The sequence below is a fragment of the Enoplosus armatus genome, chromosome 10 (genome assembly GCF_043641665.1).
Source record: "Enoplosus armatus isolate fEnoArm2 chromosome 10, fEnoArm2.hap1, whole genome shotgun sequence".
Taxonomy (NCBI): Eukaryota; Metazoa; Chordata; class Actinopteri; order Centrarchiformes; family Enoplosidae; genus Enoplosus; species Enoplosus armatus.
In genome coordinates this window covers 15,238,513-15,258,390 of record NC_092189.1, presented here as the reverse complement: position 1 = coordinate 15,258,390, position 19,878 = coordinate 15,238,513, and the positions used below count along the sequence as shown (strand labels likewise).

The 19,878-nt window shown below is 42.1% G+C and overlaps 2 protein-coding genes across 3 annotated transcripts; one reads left to right on the top strand and one right to left on the bottom strand.

Annotated features, from left to right (window-relative positions):
• Positions 1–337: 337 nt before the first annotated feature.
• zic3 (zic family member 3 heterotaxy 1 (odd-paired homolog, Drosophila)) lies at positions 338–3,026 on the bottom strand. 2 transcript variants are annotated; one of them, XM_070913121.1, is made up of 3 exons: positions 2,036–3,026; positions 1,084–1,256; positions 338–520 (listed from the first exon to the last, which is right to left on the bottom strand). In XM_070913121.1, the coding sequence occupies exons 1-3, from the start codon at positions 3,024–3,026 to the stop codon at positions 338–340; spliced, it is 1,347 nt and encodes a 448-aa protein (XP_070769222.1). The 2 variants fall into 2 exon arrangements, with proteins under 2 accessions (XP_070769222.1, XP_070769223.1); XM_070913122.1 differs by having other exon boundaries at positions 1,093–1,256.
• Positions 3,027–10,811: 7,785 nt separating this feature from the next.
• zic6 (zic family member 6) lies at positions 10,812–14,342 on the top strand. The gene is made up of 2 exons (XM_070913728.1): positions 10,812–11,769; positions 13,717–14,342. Exons 1-2 carry the CDS (start codon positions 10,812–10,814, stop codon positions 14,340–14,342), a joined length of 1,584 nt encoding a protein of 527 aa, XP_070769829.1.
• Positions 14,343–19,878: the final 5,536 nt, after the last annotated feature.

The following is a 19,878-nucleotide window of genomic DNA, read 5'->3' as shown; positions in this document are numbered from 1 at the left end:
TTCTGAAATCTGTAAACTAAAAGATAAAAAAAACATTTATTTATACTGAGAAAGTATTACGTTTTTTTATTCATTCGTGATTTTGTTTGATTTCCTCAAAACTGCGGAATAAAAGTCAAATTTCGTGATCCTGAGAACGGACGTGGCCTGCTTGGTGCTGGCTTTTGCTCTCATCTCCTGTTGTTGTTGTTGTCCCAATCCCATTTGTGTGTGTGAGTGTGAGACTGTGGTGTGTGTGTGTGTGTGTGTGTGTGTGTGTAGTGAGCAGGAATAGTTTTTTAAGGTTTTTATCCTCATCCTCGTGGTCCACATTGAGAGACGGTTTGTTCTTCTGACTTCAAACGTACCATTCGTTAAAGTTGGGTGCCAGTCCTTCGCTGTGGCCTGACGTGTTTTGTACGGCTAACGGCGGTGTTTTGGTCGGGTCTTCAGTGCTGGCTGAGACCAGCACTGGCGGCGTGGACGACTCGTATCCAGAGCTTGCTGCTGGAGACGATTCAGATCCTTGAGACTCATGTACCTGCAAAAAAAACCAACCCAAAACAAGAGCGATGAGTGACTGAGAGTGACTTATAATATTCATTTATACCCCAACAGTGCATCTAAAGTGGCTCGGCAGAAGGGTGTTGAACTTGCGGATTAACTCTGGGTTTTATAGAGCAACAACAACAGTAAACACAACAAACTTAAAACAGGCACGGCAACTTCTACACAGCAAAAATATCCACATCAATGCACCGTTCATGTGTATCTTAAAATGTAGTTTTTATGTATGTGACTTAAAAAAGGCTTATTAAAGGCTTTTCTTTAAAACAACGTTTTTAAACAAGGCAGTTGTGACTAGCATCAAAGAATGACAGACACGTGAAATATTCACAACTCATTCACTGCTACATTTCAATAGTTTAATTGAACAAGAGTTGAAGTGTCACTAATAGACTGAGTGACATCTTAAATGTTGTTTTTGCAGTGTAACAGTGCTTTAACATCTTAAGAAATGCCTGAAGTTGTGATAGTCGAGGGGGATGGGGGGGTGGAGTGGAGTGTGTGTGTGTGTTAATGTGTTTAAGGAGTAATGAAGACATTAATTACCTTCATGTGTTTCCTGAGAGAGCTGGGGTGTGTGTATGACTTGTCGCACACTTTGCAGATGTATGGCTTGTCTGATGTGTGCACATGCATGTGCTTTTTCCTGTCGCTGCTGTTGGCGAAGCGTCTGTCACAGCCATCAAATTCACACTTAAACGGCTTCTCACCTGCAGGATTAAACACACACACATACACACCGTGAATTACCCCCGCACAAACAAACTCCCATTCTTCTAAACACCACCTGTAAACCCGCAGCCCCGGCGACGTAAATTGTCTGCAGCCTATTATATAACAGAGTAACCTACATTTTCGGGGCGAGATGCAGCCCCACTACTACACACTGCTCTGTCAGGCTTTATTTATTCAAGAGGCCTGCTCCTTCATGCTACTACTGGCCTGCTCTGTGCGTCTGCTCTTATATAGTAAACACTGAATCAACAGGGCATTTCTGCTCTACGCGATAGCTGAGCAAGGGCGAGAATTATAAACACAGACAGAAACGGATTCATTGTGATATATATCACGTTCAGAAAGCACACGAGCCCCGAGTCTATGTATCTATCTATCTGATGCAGCTAATGCACCCAAACTTTGACTAGTGAGTGAAGTATCTGTGTTTGTGCAGCACACACAACTTCTTAGCATACACGCTACAAAGAATGAATGAGGCTGCTGCTGAACACAACCACATTTCCTGCATTGTTGATCCAACACTAACTCGTCACTGCATTTAGAAATATTTCAGAAAATAAACTGCACTAACAACAATTTGGGAAGTGTTCGGCATGTTAAATGTGGGCCCAAGTTCTCAAATGGTTCTTGTAAACAACAAAAACATGCGCTCTGAAATAGTGTCTAAGACACGCCAGTCCTGCTCGGAATAGCCTCACTTTCTAAACGGTATTTGACGCACGCCATGCCCTGGATGTTGGTGGTGCCTTACCTGTATGTGTTCTTTTGTGGATTTTCAAATTTTCCGATCGGGCGAATATTTTCCCACATCCGGGGAACGGGCATGGGAACGGCTTCTCGCCCGTGTGCACACGGATGTGGTTGACGAGTTTGTACTTGGCCTTAAAAGATTTCCCTTCTCTCGGGCAGTCCTCCCAGAAGCAGATGTGGTTGCTCTGCTCGGGGCCGCCGACGTGCTCCATGGACACATGAGTGACCATCTCGTGCATGGTGCTGAAAGTCCTGTCGCAAGTCTTTTTGGGTCTGTTCATCTGGTTCTCGTCTATCCATTTGCAGGATAATTCTTGTTTAATCGGTTGCCTCATGTATCTAAAGAAGGCCCCCGGACCGTGGTGTGTCGGCACATTCATCCCCATGTTCATGTTGATAGGATGGCTGTAGTTGTGGAGCTGAGCCCCGTAGGGGTCCGTCCGAGGGCTTGCGACCGGACGATACGGATCAGGTCTTCCGAAAATGTCCCCGCGTAAGCCAAGATGCATTTGGCTGTTAACTACATGTCCACTCGGTGAAGTGTGGCTCACCCCCTGGTCGTGAAGTCCTGGAAACAACAGATGTCCGGGGTTATCGGTGATCCCGGGCGGCCCGTGGAGGCTCCCCGCCGAAGCTGCAAAGATCCCATGCTGGGCGCTCGGCGCTGTGGACTCTCCAACGCTCCGGTTCCGGAAGAGAAAGTCCCGTGTTGAATTGAACGCTCCTCCGCCGTACGAGCCCACCTGCCCGCCGTGAGTGTGCCCCAGCGCAGCTGCATATCCAGTGGCTTGCGGGGTGAAAGCTGATGTCTGACTGGAGGCGATATCGTGAGCCACGGGGCTGATTTTGAAAGCTGCGGAGTGGGAGGAATCAGTGAAGGGATTCAGTCCCAGACCCGGGTCTCTGTTCCCGATTTCGTGGTGCCGTGGTGTCCCGAAACCCCCCACTCCTAACGATGCAAATTGCGGACCGCTATCAAGAAGCATAGTCATGAGCTTGAAGCAAACTTAGGAGACGGGAAGAAAACAGAAAATAAAATTAAAATCCAGTTTAGCGGAGCGCGCAAGCTGCAGACACCGCGCCGAGATTTAGCGAAAGATCCTAAAATAAAAAAACACACCAAGCCAAAACGGGGAAAAATCCTGTGCGTAAAGAGTTGGGAGAAAAAAACTCCCGTTGACTGCGATCCGTGAGAAAGAGGATCAAACTTCCCCCCCTTTCCAGGCGGATGATGTCCTTGGACTGATAAAGTCAATCACTCACTCCCAGAACATAAATGAACTCGGGAGGCAGTGCTACGACAGCCAATCGGCGCTCAGCTACCCCTCTGACACGTGATTGCGAAGGAGGGTGTTAATTGGCTAGATTTCTGGTGATTGGCACAGTTTGGTATTGAAGATGGCAGGTCGTCTCAATTGGTTTCATTTGATTGGCTCTTACAGGCATTATTTTGCAGGTATAACGGAGCACTCTAGCGCAGATCCTGTGTGTGTGTTGTGCGTAGCGCTTGTCTTGTGCAGCCTTACGTGATTTACAGGCTACTCTCCGAGAAACTCCCGAGCAGTTGTATAAATAAAAAAATATATATAATCGGCGCAGGCTACACTGCTGATTTTCAACAACCAGATTCCGCTCAAACTTGTAGTGTACAACTTATGTTACTTTAAAGAAACAGCTGGTATTAAAGAAGTTGTTCTGCAACGTAAAATGAATTTAGTTTGTCATATTTAGTGAGTAAAAAAAACGTTCAATACATGTTGAAGGCAAGTTTAACTTTTATTAGACGCCCTATATATTAGATAGATAAGTTAGTAGTTTTATTTTATCTATCTATCTGTCTATCTAATATAGTTTATATATCATTGACTTATGTGTGTTATTTCTCTCCTTCATGTGACTAGTTTTGCTTTGCTCTTATTAACTGAAAACTTGAATGTACTTGGCACAGCTCCAAACTGTGGCTTTCTTGAAGCCGCTTGAAAAGGGAGGGGGGTATTTTTTTTTTTTTTTTTTTTGCAAAAGCTCTATAGGGTGTAAGACGGAGGAATAAAGGACAGAAAGAAAGATGGCAGTAATTGTAATATCCTGAGATTTTTTCGCTCAGCCAAAAATTCGTGCCATTGAGCAAGTTTCACAGGGCTGCCGCTGACTCGCTGCAGGACACATAAAATCTGATCAAGTTCAGAGACGCGCTGAGTGCTTCAAGCGGCGCTTTTTAACTCCCAAGCCTTTCACATCCTTTCCCCCTCAATCTGTCGCAGGAAGGAGCTCACATTCTTTATTTTAGGGGATCTGGACCACAAAAAAAAAAAAAAAAAAAAAAATTCTTCAAATCAGTCCTTCATTCTGCTTTCGCCCTCATCCCACCGCATTCACTCCAGCACATTTCCTCGAGAAAGAGTTATAGATTGAAAAGGTGAGTTTTCTTACTTCTCCGTCGTCTGTCTGTGTCAGTTAGAGGGGCCACGAGGTGGTGTGTACTGAGGAGGTGTGTAAATCTACAGTTTATTATATTCAGCCTGTAGAGGTTGCACAGGATTTAGTTCTCTTGAAGTGAACGTAGCCCGCTCAGCGCGTGGGCCTGTTACTCATATAGTAATTTAATTGTTGCACAGATCTGCATACCTCTGTTTTTATGGCCGTCGTGCACATTAGTACAACACTTGCGCTTTTTGTACATAACCTCAGCAACTTATCTTGAAGCAAGACGACGAATGAGATTCACTTCATCTCTTTTTCCTCCGTAAGCTGCTCGCTCTCTCTCTCTCTCTCTCTCTCTCTCTCTCTCTCTCTCTCTCTCTCTCTCTCTCTCTCTCTCTCTCTCTCTCTCTCCCCCCCCTCTCTCACCAAGAAGACATAGCCTCTCACAGTTTACTCCCCCCTTCACTCTCACACACTCGTCTTCTCACAAACCATGCGCGTGCACGAACACACACACACACACACACACACACACACACACACACACATACATAAAAACACGTAGCCTACACGGACACACACGCGGTTAACGGAGTTTGCCTTTGCAGTTTTGCAATATGAGATTTATGGCGACCTTTGAGAACTTCCACAATTGACAAGCAGCCTGTTAAGTTTTCCTGTATTCCCTCCATATTTTATTGGCTTGTTGAAACGTCAAAGGCTCCATACGCCACTTAAGGTTATGTGCCGTGTATTTGCAGCCACATTATCACTATGAAATAATTAAGTAACATGGTTTAGATGAGTCACAAATGTTTGTGTGCGACAGAGCAGCAGCGTAGGCACCGAGCTCTCGCTGAGAAAAAGGGGAGCTGTCATCAACTAAGGCCTAATGTAAAGCAACTGTTGCTGGAGAGTTAAATTTAAAACTACTTCAGATCTCTTCTGGTGTACTGTTTTTTTTATTATTTAATTCATCCTACAAATGTGGAATTTGACGATTGAGGGCTTCAAACACGCATTTTTCTAATAATGTGTCTTTCCTCAGCAGCAAAACAAACCTAGAGAGGCAGGATTGTAAGAATATTAGGTAATATGTTTTTTATTTTAATTTCTTTCTTTCTTTTCTTTTCTTCTTCTTCTTGCCTGATAGGAGCAGACTGCCATGGCACATTAATGATATTTTTTTTACTGGACAATAGAAAACAGGGGAACTTTAAAAGAGGGGGAAAGACAGCTTTGTAGACCTCTTAGAGCTGCACTTTTGTTAACCGTTTGTCTCACTCACACCAGCCATTTTCCCCCCAAAATATTTTATACCGCTCCTCCAGCATGCCGCCCACCGCTCACGGACATTTTCACTTTCATTTTTTGACATATCTATTTCATTTAATTCTGGTAAAAATGTGTTCTATTTCCTAGTTTTGCAATCACAGGATTTCATTTTGTTTCGATAGTTAAATAGTATGAAATGATTAGATGAATATGCCTCCATGACTACTTCAGGCCTGTTGTCTTTGGGTCAAATGTTCAGACACAGTTTAAAATCCTTTAATAACAATTTAAACGTAGGCGTTTAATGCAACGTGCTAAATTATAGCAGGATATTCTGCAGGACTTTGTATAATTTGATGATTTAGTTATCTCTGCTAGGATTACCTCATTGGGCGTTGGGATAGCCCATTGGTTATAATATAATCTCCTTCTGACTGAGCATGCGCGTTACTTTAAAATATCACAATATTGTAGTGTGCATACCTCTGACGGTAGGCCCATGCTGTTGGAAAAGAGCAGAACATAAGCATCAGTCTGACTGGTAAACAACTCACATTTATACATTTATTGTAACTAGATGTGTCAGTCAGCAGCTGTAAAGGTTATTTCACAGCATCATTTGATAAATGACCTAGATGCATGATAATTATTTTCGTATATAAACAAATTGGCCAATGGCAGCCCAATTTTCTGGATTTTTTTCCTAACAGAAAAGTTGAGTAATTTTTTTTTTTTTAAGTCCACGTTGTCTGGCCTGAAGCCTACACTATGCTTGGCTGGCTCTGCTTGCGCTATAGACAAGTTTGTGGACTTGAAGTTAACTCAATAGTGACCAGGCAAAAGAGAAATCTCCATCTCCCTAAAACAATGGTAAAACCATAGCCCAGTATTACCTCCATGTATCAAATACTGCTGGATATGAATGTGTTTTCCTTATTTACATTTTAAACAGAGAGAAAATGGCCAATGCATCCCTACGGCACAGTTAACTGAATGATACAGTGATTCACTGCTTTGCTGAAATTTACATTGTGCTGAATGAACTTGTGCTGTGGTATAATGTGGCACAACTCTCAGACTATGTTTGCGCCTTGATTTAACAAGAAAATGAGTTGCTGTATTCTGTGAGCTACACTGGGTGCATTCTCCTCGACACCTTTCCCAGTTCCCGTTCATTCTGCAGAGCCCACAACAGCATAAAGGCTCAGGTTCTGGTCTGCATTCATACCATAATCCAGTAGATTTCATACATTCTCAGAATAAAATAAATTACCATTTTGGCTCACATTTTTTTCAGCGAGAATACTGTTTATGCATGCAACATTTGCATCCATTTATTTTCAGAGCGCATAGTGTTTTTCGCAAAACAAATATTTACAGTATATGCGTTGTGTCTTCAAATGCATGTAGCCTATATCAAATGTTGTTTTAAATTTCTGTGCAAGTTTAGCAGCTGATAATGACAAGGATTTTGTCACCACAGATGCTAGAGCTTCACATGACGAATGACAATTTAACTGTCTTGTAATTTGTAATTTCACAATGGTAATGCTTGACTGTATTGCATCGCTGTTGGGCATGTTTTTGTGCTGTGTATGTGTTTGTTTTTTGTTTGTCATTGGAGAAACACAGCCTCAGAAAGGTTTTATCAATCCGTATGTGTTTCCTGTTCTTCAGCACAGGTTTATACTTGTATACTGCACAGATCATCATCTATATTTCATAGATTATATGGTCAGTTGGGTCTTGAGTGACTGCTGCAGTACTTGGTGTTTGCCTTCATATGGCTGATGGAGAGGGCTAATTGACTTCTTGCTGTGATTTACTGGAGCATCTGTCTGCAAATGGACTCATCCCAAACCTGTTAATTCATCTAAATTTCATAAAGTCATGGCAAGACGGTGCACTGCCATCCCGAATCAATTATAATATCTCATCACACTCCATGTACGCAGTTGTTTAAACGTACACACACAAACACCCACACATAGGCATTCTTGTTTGTACCACATATATGAACACACACTAAGTTTCTCTATTTATCCTTTTTTGCAATGTCTTTTGTAACACTGACAAGTGTAACACCTGGTGATTCTTATACGGACTGGGAATAGTTTATTGTGGATAAACGTGCATATTTACATGTATATTCATATGTTTGTGGGTTCATGTTTGTCGCCTTTTGTGCGAATAGTTTTCCCAATAAGGTGATGTGCATTATTTTAAAAGAATTCTTCTCATCGCCATCCCGGCTTCAAAAAGACTAAAATTAGCTAAATTTCCAGTCCAGTCTGCAACATGGCGTTTTTGCTGTAGCTCTGATCTTCTAACTGGCATTTGTGTTGTTTAATTTCATCTCTGCATATCGCCCTTTGCCATTCATTTGGTCCTCATTCACTGTGCTGGGAGTGACCTGGACCTCATGGATGTAAAGAGTATTCCCTGACATGAATGTTTTGATTATTGGGAGTGATATTTTGTGTGCAACAGTCACTAGGATTTTGTCTGGCCTGTCAAGCAACCAACATAAATGACCGGACTCATAACGCTGGAGGGTTGGATGTTGGACTGCAGATGTCAAAAATGCTCAAATGTGTTACGATGCAGATATTTTAAACTGAAGTTATATACATTCATGTGAAGTCTCCAAATTTAAAATGCTAAACTGACACAAATTTGGCATATTTGGTCAAATTTAACAAAAATACTGTAAAGATGTTTTAGTAACACAACAAAGTCCAAAACTAAGTAATGAATAATTGCAGTACTTATTTGCAAGCTTCTATTTTCATTGTTTATCAGTGTGAAGCTAAACATTCACCACTCCGACATTAATCCTGTGCAATTAAAATTTTGTTCAACTTATTTGGCAAATTTTAAACACATGAATTTACTCATTAAATACTTATTAGTTATTATGACCACATTAAGGGCCACTTTGAACATTTAAGCAAATTTAGATGTTATGAGCATTTAAATAATCTCAGTCCTTTGTACAAAATATTAAAGTATAATCTGCAGTCATCAAACAGGCCTAAACAGGAGCACGCTTCACTTGCTGTGACTCTGTGTTATTGGAAAGGTGAGCCCAAACAGCCTCACAGAATCATATTGAATCATAAAAGTGACGTTGTTCCAGATAGATATCCTCTTTCTGCTTGCAAATGAGGGCCTGGATCTTTTGGGGCGCAGGTCTGTCAGTCCTCCTTTTGCTTTCTGAATGACGGATTGGAGACTTTCGGTTTGTATGCCTTCAACCCTCGATCATTTTCGGAAATGCATCGGGTTAAAGGTTGGCAAACATGACCGTCCTTTACAATCATCACGGAATTAGGCCAGTTCTGGGCCTGTCTGCTATTTTGCGGCATTTAATGTCAAGTGGGCCCCCTTGCTTTGCCTCTGCAGGTGACGTCAGCATAACAATGTGGAAAAGGACATTTTTTCTTTTTCTTTTTCTTTTTTAAAGAAAAAGTTGAAAATTCAAACAGCTACAGTCTCTTTGGAAATAAGAGGGTTTTCACCTTAAACCTGTAAGCTGCAGTCGGGAGCCCACGCCACGTCGTGCAGATTTAATTAAAAGCAACAGATAAAAGAATTTGGCTAAACTGGTCCAGGTAGAAGAGAGTGCGTTAATTGAGTCAGAGCCACGTCAAAGCGACGCAGACGTGCAGAAATATGTGCAGCAGCAGAGGAGAGTGGAGAGCGTGGAGCTGCTGTCCTCACAGCACCCCAAAGTGAGAAAGTTTATCTGAGTTTCCCAGGAACCGTGGAGCCCATCCACTGCGGTTTGTCACGTTTCATAATTTACATTTTATGTAACCAAATGTTTCTTTTACATCTGCGCTATAGCCTGCAAGACGCGTGGTGCACTCCTGATGAGTATTCATTTATTTCAGCTTGATTAGAAACGGGTTTATGTAAAGAGATTGTTCACATTGGCTTCAAAGGTAAAATAGTACATCATGTTCTTTAGTATTCCCCAGTGACGCTGCTGGAAAAACGTCTGTGTGAAATAAGTTTTTTCCAAAAAGATGATTTATGATATTTTGGTGGCCCGGTGCGTCATGTAGAGCTACTTGTTGCTTTATCAAAGTTTTATTTTTCTTTCTTTCATGATGAGACCAACAAGTAAGTCTGTGCCCTCGTGAAAGTGCATGTACTATAAAATAAAAGTGCATCACGCAAAGACACTCTAACCTTCATGAGAGCTCAGTAACCTGTATAATACAGAAAAATACGACCTAAAACTCTGTGGACACACAGGCTAATGATGCACAGAGGCATGAGTAGTATTTTAAATCATTTCAAATAAGTGATTTTAATTGTTAGATTTAGCTTCCTGGAACTTTCACTGTTTTCAGATGTGCCACTCCACTCATAATGCAAGTCTTGACAATAATTGGCCTGGACACGCAATGGCCGGTCTCTCTATTATTCTTGCAGGGCAGGAGTGGGACATTTGCTTTGGCAAGATTTCCAGTGAAATAGATGGGCTGTGGGTTGTGTTGTGTTCTGTGCTCATGTCTGCATTTAATCACTTGGCTTTTATCTGCTGATTAGTACTATACGCATTAACCTTTACATTTTTCATATGATTTAGAGAAGGGGTCTTTGTGAGAAGGCGCCTGAAGTTAAAGAGGCAGCAATATTTGCAAGTATCGCGGCACATTTCAAAGCATTTTCACTGCGATATTTGAAAACGGAGTCGTGCAGTGAACGCCTGCGTGTCCCTTTTAAAACAAACCCAGCGCCTGTCAATCACAGCGCATTCCAACCAATCCCAAAGCTCCCTTTTTAAAAGCAGGTTTGCCTGCTGTGCTTTTATATTGCACCATGGCCTGTTTCGAAGCATTTTTACTACCACGGTTATTGCCACAAATCAAGAGGGCAAAGTGAACGGCATGGGACTCACACCAACTTTAACGAAATTGAGTCTGTTTCCTACTTCTGCGAAGTTCACGGCCAAGAATTTCACATGCAGATGATATACAAACAAGGAAAATGGAAACTGAATTTCTAGGTGAATCCTGAGTGCCGAATTGGTTGATTTTGCAAACTCATAGCCAAAATCACAACAAAACATGACCAGCCTTTCGAGGTTTAGTGGCTGCCCTCTCTCTTGCGTCAACCCCGGGGAGAGCAATACTGAACCCAGCGTGGTGCTGCCACCTTTGGCAGGAGAGCACATGGGACACCCCACTGGCAGTTCCTTAAAACTCTGCCCCTCGCACAATTTGCGAGACTACCCCGAGACGAGGTCCAGTGCATATGTTGACCATTCGGTTCCCAATTTTGCAGACTCTGGATACCCCAGCCACCGGCTAGAGCACAGCCCTAGGGGCATTATCATTGGAGCCAATCTTTCTGGAGCCGGCATGCCACCCGTCACTGATCAACTGGCATCAAGAGCTAACCAACATGGCGGGATGGGAAGGTATCGTGACTTTCCTGGCTGCAGAGACAACAGAAGCCATGCTTTTTTCACAAGTTATCAGGAGCAGGCCCATGCCTCCACCGACGCATCTCGAGATTTCGGCAGCCAGATGATGCTGGGTCTACCTGGCGACCTCCTCACCCGGACTCACCACTATGGACAGACTATCAGCCCCAAGGGAAACAGCCAGCAACTTGTCACACAATTCCTGGGTCTGTACAAGCCCCTCAACATGGCAATTCAGCGTGGAGGAGGCGACGCTTTCCTCAGGTGCTCCAGACAAACAGTGAAGCATGAGCTGGTGTGTAAGTGGAGTGACGGCCAAGAGGGGGCTGGGAAGCTGCCTTGCTCCAGAGCCTTCGGGACCATGTATGAACTTGTCACCCATGTGACAGTGGAGCATGTCGGAGGACCAGAGCACTCCGAATATGTTTGTCACTGGGAGAATTGTGCGAGAGACAGGAAGCCTTTCAAAGCCAAATACAAGCTGGTGAACCACGTCAGAGTCCACACAGGGGAAAAGCCCTTTCCCTGCCCCTTTCACGGCTGTGAGAAAGTTTTTGCAAGATCTGAAAATCTTAAGATCCACAAGAGGACTCACACAGGTTAGTCAATAATCATGCGGAAACACACAATTTGATGCTAATAATAATAATAATAATGATACTAATAATACATTTTGATAGGTAAAATTGTAACAAAAATGTGGGCAGTATTTTCAACTTGACAAACACTTATAATTACTATTTATCATTTTTGCAATGTTTGTGTGTGAACATCTATTTTTTATATTTCATTATTTAACTGACTGTTTGCTAATTCTGTCACATTATTATTACATGCATTATTATTAGGCTATTACATTTATGTTTTATTATTATCACATTTACAATAATAATAATAATAATAATAATAGTGATGATGATTATATTGTTAAATGGCATATTGTTATTATTGTTATTATAATTATTATTAGAGGGTGCTGATGTTATTTAGGCCTACATCGTCATAAACATTGTGTTGTGCAAAGCTTCGCTCGCTGTTCCTGGTTTTATGTACAGGCTCCATGCAGGAACCACAGACGAGTAGTACAGTTACAAACCGTTATAGTCTGCAGGCCTAGCGGTATGGGTGCCTCTCCCACTTCATTCAGTGAAATTATTAAATAAATGCCGGGACACCGGAGAGCTGTGACGTAGCCGTTACGCTGTCTCTGCCTCCCAGGAACTCATCTGCTGTGCTCAGGAACACTAGCAGAGCACATCACACAGTCATGTAGTAGGAAATAAAAAGGGGAGTAAACGATCAGTCAGCAAAAGCAAATAATTATCAATATAAGCAAAATGAGTCACATTCAAAAAAGATGGTTTATTTATGGCCTTGTCCTCCTTTAATTTCCAGCACTTTGAAGGGCCTGTTACTTCTCACGGAGCACTGTGAAATGATGTCATAAAATGCCATTTCATTTTAAAACGGTGACTTTCTTGAGGCTTTTCCTTCTATGGCCCTCACGAGAGCCCATATTCTATTAAAAAAAGAGGATTTACTGTGCAATCTTACTTTATTCTTATTTCAACACACATCAGGTTATTATAGTAGAAACGTGAGCTCACGAGGACTCATCACACTGACATGTGGGCTTTTAAATTGAAAATATAATTAACGAATGAAGTGAATGGCCCTCAGAAAAAAAGAGAGGCTGGAGAAAAAAATATATTAGGCGCCCCCTTTTACTTCTCTTGTAAATTGTTTTACTAATGAAGGCAAAGAGAATAGAGACAGAGAAGGGACGCCGCTTAATGGTATTTGTTACTGCACAACTGCACATGCGTAGTGTGGTGTTAATTAGACATAATTTATGTCAGAAACATTTTTTTTTAATTCCGACAGACAGAAATCCATTAAGATGTAGGCCTACAAAACGACAATTTCACAGAAACTATTAAAGTTTTATTTATGAGTCCAGCTCTTCCTGGTTTGTCCGCTATACGTCAGTGTGTGTGTGTGTGTGTGTGTGTGTGTGTGTGTGTGTGCAGGAGGAACAGTGCGCAGCTGCAGGCAATTCTGTGCTGAATGATCCATTAGCATCTTGATAGCCATAATTCATTCAATGCATGATAACTCCATTTAAACAAATCTTTGCATTTGCTATCGCAGGTTCATCACAATCTAATGCATGTTTAACTACAGCCGTGTTGATTCAGCCCGCACATGAACTGCCTCACTTGTTGCGACCAGGGCTGCACCAAAGTTTCAGCAACTAGGTTGAACTCTGCAATTGAAAGAATCATGGCAGGTTTTTGCACATTAGTAAGAGTTTATTATATAAATGGGGCATTTTTAAACGTTTATAGTCAGGACTGGTATGGCCTGAAGAGGCTCACTGTCACAGTCACAGTGTCGAGTGAAGCCCGGATGTGAAGGGTCACTTTTCTTAACATGCAGTGCACTCAGTTGACTACATCAGTATTTGCATACATGGCCAGGGAGAGCATGCACGGGCCTGTAAGCATGTTCGTAACTCGCCGTCATTTCTCTCTTTGCACGTTTAGGTGAAAAACCTTTTAAGTGTGATTTCGAGGGCTGCAACCGGAGGTTTGCGAACAGCAGCGACAGAAAGAAGCACTCTCACGTGCACTCCAGTGATAAACCCTACATGTGCAAGGTCAGGGGCTGCGACAAGTGTTACACCCACCCAAGCTCCCTGCGAAAGCATATGAAGCTCCACTGCAACAAGGCCCACGACACCAAAAGCTGTGACGCGCGTCCTGGTGACGGGGGTCACATTGCGGAGGCCAGGTCAACCCGAATCCCGGATGGAGCCCAGATCAGTCCCCCTCATCCCCCCACCTCAACTCAAGATGTCCCCCTGTCCCCAGAGAGTCGAGACGAGTCGACCCCGAGGTCACGTTTCCATCACTCGTTTGACAGCAGTTTGGACTACTCCGCACACAGGTCACAGCCCCTTTTGGACCCTTTGTTGCTACAGAGGGGCGGCTACAGGTCCCAGTCCTCCCAGTACCCCTGCGGCCAGACAGGTCACACTTTAGCCCAGAGCTCAAGGACTTTCCCCTCCACTTCTCCCTTTCAGAAAAGTATTGTCAATGGATGGTACACATGCCACAGCGGCGTGGACTCCTTCCCACCAAAGCAGTGTAACAACATCCCGTCTCTCTGAGGTCCTGTTGGGACACATGCGGGCGACTTATACTTTTTTTGGCCGATTTCTTTTCCATGTTATAGCCTAAACCTTACAGCTGTATCTCTATTAGTCTGTATTTTTGTCAGTGTTGTATCAGATATTTTGTGACACGTCCTGAGTCATCAGTATTGAAATCTTGCGTTGCGAAATGTGGCGAGCTTTATTTGTCGTCGTGAGGCCTGTTTGGTCGGGTCTCCCCCACAGAGGGTTATATGAACTCTAACAAAGTGTGTATGCCTAATTGTTCGCTGTGTTGCATAATTATTAAAGATATCTATCTTAAGTGAGACAAAAAAAATGACAAAGGATTTTATGGTTTCCTGCGTGTTGAGTCTTCTGAACTTATAAGCTGTTACTGGGAAGTCAAAGGAAACGTCTTGCTGAATGTAGCCCTACGTGTAGGGCTTTTTGTTGAATGTAAACTTGCTGTAATGTATGTCGGGAGGATATAAACATTATTCATGTCTTTATGTATGTCGCAAGACGAAATAAATATCTGAAAGATCTTTTTTCAAGTAAAATCTTTTAGACCTAACAAGCCTGCGTGATGGCCTGCAGCATGATCAGTCTGTAATTAAAATACTGCGAGGCTCAGTAGGTTTACCCCCCCCCCCCCCCGACTAAGTTCCACTTTTCGCCTCCTTTTCATTACACATTCGTATTCTTGTTTGTATTATATGTATATTTCACATTTCTGTGCAAAGTAAGACCAGTGTGAGCATAAACCAGTGTTCGTGATACTGTTAAAACGTTTAATTAGCATACAATTCTACTGTACATAAGCCCTCTGTATAATTAATTATGTATTCTATATTTTATTAAAGTGTCTATATTCTCTTTGATCGGGCGTGTGTGGTTAAACCCAATCAGAGCATTTTCATCGTGAACTCAAACTTCTTTTTTTTTTGGATTTTATAATGTCTAGAAGTCCACGCCATATTTGCAGATTTGCAGATTTGCAGTTTTGTGCAAACCAACGTACCGCCTGGATACGGAGGGTATTCTCACGTACACATAGAATAAAGCTATATTCAGTGTTGATGGTTGTCAGGAACTGGCCAGGCCTTCAACACAAAGGTATTTCACTGGTTTGGTTGAGGTAAATCTCCTGGGAGTGAACGGTAACACGTGATGAACTAAAATTGCTTAAATGTGGCTAAAATGTGATCGTCACTCTGCTTCTCTTAACCAAAGAGCGTTCGCTTTTTACTAGTTTTAAGAACTGCGCCATGAATGCGCGCTTTTTAGGGGAAACAGGTGTATTTGCCACAAGGTCACGCGCATTCTTTATTTCAATGAGGCACGTCCTCGTGACCTTTTTACTTCCGCGAGTCAGTTGTGGTTTTATATGATGATGATTTTATGTCTTATTAATCCATGTTTCATATTTTCATTCGATTTTTTGTATCTCTCATCTCTCTCTCGCACGCAGGCACGCACGCGCACACACCCTATAAGGTCTCACCTTGCTGCAAACACAAATAAGACCCATGTAGCCTCAAAAGATTGTTTTGTCCAAATACTAATAACTAAGCAGTCCATCATTATTCTTATTGTTGTATTCACACTACAGAAAGCTTTAATTCAGGCTTTAACATTCAGATCATTTTGAGCTCCTCACTTTCAGTCTGGATTAATAGACTTTCTGGATTTCACTGTTCAAAAATTACAGGAGCACTCAGAGAGGACTGACATGTGGTGTTTGGTTTCATTTGGCTACTGATAGAAGTTGAAAAAGTTGGGGAAAAAAGCATAACAGAGATGTTGGCCTTTTTCGATGGTTAATAGTAATATCTTTGCTTAATTTCACCACAGTTTTCCTGATATATTAGTTCATGTTTGCTTGTTTTCTTGTACTTTCTGGAACGTAAATTTAACACCTCCATTATTTTAGAGAGATAAACTGGGAAGATTTCTGTTTCTGTCTTTTTTTTCTCTGCAGAGCTTGAATTCAGTTTCACTACTAATCCTGGTGCTAATCCTGGTGCAGAGCTAAACTCATCTGTAGTGAGTTATTATTGTCATTCAGCTCATTCTTATAGTTTGCACTCCCTGTTTCCTGTGTAAGTATACCCCTCTTTAACAATATTACCCACTTGAAAGGGAGAGTGATTGGAAACTGAGTGACCAGGTTGAAGTACAGTTAATGGGACATTTAATGGTGTGTAGCTAAAGATGATGTACATAGTGAGTGTCTGTCCTCGTCTCGCTCAGGATGGTACTGCAATAGCTTGATTATTGTGGAGGTCGAGTGGGTCACAATTATGATGAATAAGGTAATGGAGAAACTGCCAGAAGCAAAGTTTTATACTTTGAACCTGTATGTATGGATGAATGTCAGCGTTTTATACCATTAAACATGTGGATGATGACTGCCATTATATATACCAGTTTGCTTCACACATATCAAGAGGAAATCAGGTCAAAAGTGCATTAATTTAGCATTTCTTTGAAATATATTCTTACAGTGATCTGACAGCTAACTAGCTGTAATAACGATGTTCTTTATTCCAGTGAAGGGATTTGATGGAAGGGCAGTTGTCTGGATGGCCACAAAAATACATGGGGTGATTGCTCCAAGACTGTATTAGAAGATGTTTTCCCTCCAGTGTCGACCACATTAACACGCTTTAGGTTCTTTGAAAGTTCAGAGGACTTGGGTTATGGTGCTGTTATTTGGATGTTAGTTGTAAGAGAAAATACAAGCGGGATAGGCCTATAAGCCTCTCAAATTATTTTTGTTACAACATTCATCTTTCCATATTCATAAAAATGTAAAAGAAAAAAAACTGTTTTAATCCTCTGTCATATTTTTGAGTGAACCAAGCAACGTAAGCACCCACATTTTATGCGCTGACAGTGTAATTGTTCTCGAGATGGTGCAGAGCTGTGATTAACTTTTGTTTGTGCATTCTGTGTGCTGGTTAAAAGTGTATGTTGCACATGAGACTCAAGGGGATGCATCTTTAGGGAGAGTCAGATAGTTTTGATGATGCATTTTTGCAAATCCCACTTGAGTTTGATCGCAGTTCATTTTAGTTTTTATCTTTACATGAGACATTTCTCTGAAAACTCTCAACAAGTTGCTGTATCTGGATTTCAGTTTTGATAAGATGACAGCCAGTTTGAATTGCATAAATCATCCATCCGTTCATTGGCTGTACGAAGGAGGTCATGGGCTGCTGGAGCCAAACCCAGCTGACATTGGACGAGAGGTGGGGTACAGCAGGTCCTGCTTACACCATTTTCTTTTTCAAATTGGTTTTTGCTAATGAGGCGCGAATGTGTACCTGATGACTGCTGCATCTGTGCTACTCAGGTTCATAATCTTTTTGTGCTAAGTAGCATGATATGGTCTAAAATAGATCATTTCAAGTGGTTGATGTTGCAACATATTTCAATTGTGAAGTGCTTCTTTCTACAAGTAAATTGAGGTGAACTGAGTTGGCTTTGATCAGTGTACTTTAATGATCTGATGATTGAAGTTTATGTATTGCAACCTTATCAATAGCTTGCATCAAATTCTTTTGGTTTTACTGTTGTCAATGATTTTTAAAGAAAACTCCAGATATTCTGTATTTCTGTCTCAGAGCTTATCGCCTAAAACCCCAACTGTTGTATGCTCCGCCACATTCTGCCCTTTCCTCCTCTGTTTCTAAAAATAGTCAATCTCTTCACAGAAAACATAATAGAGGTGATCAAACATTATTTTGTGCTCAAAGAAGCCTCTGTATTTTCATATGGAACACTGATCTTCCATTTGTTGTGTGAGGACGTGTATGAAGCCAAAAGGCAGAAGCCTAATCTGTGAACTACAGTTTGTACGCCTTTCATCGTATTCGGACCAAGCTGTGGTAATATTCCATAATCATTGAACCCCGCCACACCCTTCCCCCCCAGTAATCACAACTGATTAGACCTCCGCTTCCCAGTTTGCCACTTGTCCGCCGCCATCTTTACTCTTGTGCTCTCTGCCTAGCAACAAGCACAGACGCCATTTTGGACAGGGTATACAGGGTATACATCAATTTAATGTAAATAAATCCATTTCACCTTGGGATCTACTGAATTGTTATCTCCCCCCCTCCCGCGTTGCTGTTATGCCATACTTGGGCTGAGCCCCAGCTGTGTACCAGGGGGTGGGCTGCTTTGTCACACCAGGTCTTTGGTTTTATGCATCATCATAACCATTTATGACATCTTGCGTAACTTACACTGTGCGGCTGCCATACTTTTCCAAGTACGGTTTAAGCACGGGGCTCAGGCTGTGTCAGCGTTGACTCTGACTGACCAAGTGTGATTTTAATTGGATCTCTGGCTTTTTCCCCATCCTCCCCAGGTCAAGCCAGTGGTGCTGTTGCTCCCCAACTTGCTTTCTTTTCATCCACCCCTCTGTGCCCCCTCCCCCTTTTTTTTTACCAGGTCCTCTTGTTCCTCCGTCTCATCTATCTCTATCCCTGCAGCTCCTGGCTATCTTCACCCTCTATGGCTCCTTCATGATGGCCCCCTAATCTCTGCCAGTGTGGTTCCATGGTAAGTAGGTGTCCTACGCCAGATTTTCCCCCCAAACATGCATGGAACTTGACTCATAGCTGCTTTTTTCTGTACACTGCCCCTCTCTTTGTGGAAAATTGCAACCCCACATGTTAAACTGGATGCAGCTGCACTGCTGCTTTATTTTTTTGTTCACATTCTCCTTCCAGTTGAAGAAGAGTAGCTACTGAGGGGCTTGAAATCAAGGCAATGATGCTAACAATGCATAATGAGGGCAGTTCTAACAATGAAGAGAGATTGATTCTAAAGTAAAAGATTGAAGAATTTACAATACGACTGTCAATAAGATGAAACAGTGGAGTGAAATGATTATGTAGCTCATGTCACTTGTTCCTCTCTGAGAACATAAGTAAAGTAATCTGTTTCATGTCTAAGCCTGTGTTAATTTGACAGCTTGACAATTAATAAGATTTTAAAACAAACCATCAGAAGCAGCGCTCTAATGTAAGACAATGCAATCATATGCACATGTTTAGTGTGTTTACAAACCATTAAATGGTGAATAGGAATGCAGAGTCCCCACGCTGTGTTCGTATGATTTAACCAGACTGATCCTTTAGATCTTCATCTGCACTGCAGTTTTCTGATTTCAGCGGTGCCAGCCCCCCGTGTAGTCCAGCCTGTACCAGGGCTTATTAAACTAGGCTCCTATTCACTCTTCCCAACGGTCGCTCCACTGTCAACTTAAGCCGAAGCCCCTCGAACGCTCAGCTCTCCGACTATTGTTGCAGAATTCGCCAAAAAATGTGTATCGCTGAACAGCCAATATGCAGCGGGTTAGAGAGAAAGGCACCGCCTACCCTCATATCTAATGCATATTTGTCTTTTGATGCTTTGCAATTTACCCCTGTGGATGGTCTCCTTTTTAATTTTTTTTTCATTTATTATCCATGCCTTACATAACAGATATTTTGACAGCTTCTCATCAACCAGTTTCAGAGATATCATGGAGACTTTA

Coding starts and splice junctions, on each gene's coding strand:
- zic3 (XM_070913121.1), bottom strand. CDS start 3,026: ATGACTATGCTTCTTGATAGCGGTCCGCAATTTGCATCGTTAGGAGTG. Junction 1,257..2,035: donor CCACAAAAGAACACATACAG/GTAAGGCACCAC, acceptor TTAATCCTGCAG/GTGAGAAGCCGTTTAAGTGT. Junction 521..1,083: donor AACACATGAAGGTAATTAAT/GTCTTCATTACT, acceptor TTTTTTTTGCAG/GTACATGAGTCTCAAGGATC.
- zic6 (XM_070913728.1), top strand. CDS start 10,812: ATGACCAGCCTTTCGAGGTTTAGTGGCTGCCCTCTCTCTTGCGTCAAC. Junction 11,770..13,716: donor CCACAAGAGGACTCACACAG/GTTAGTCAATAA, acceptor TTGCACGTTTAG/GTGAAAAACCTTTTAAGTGT.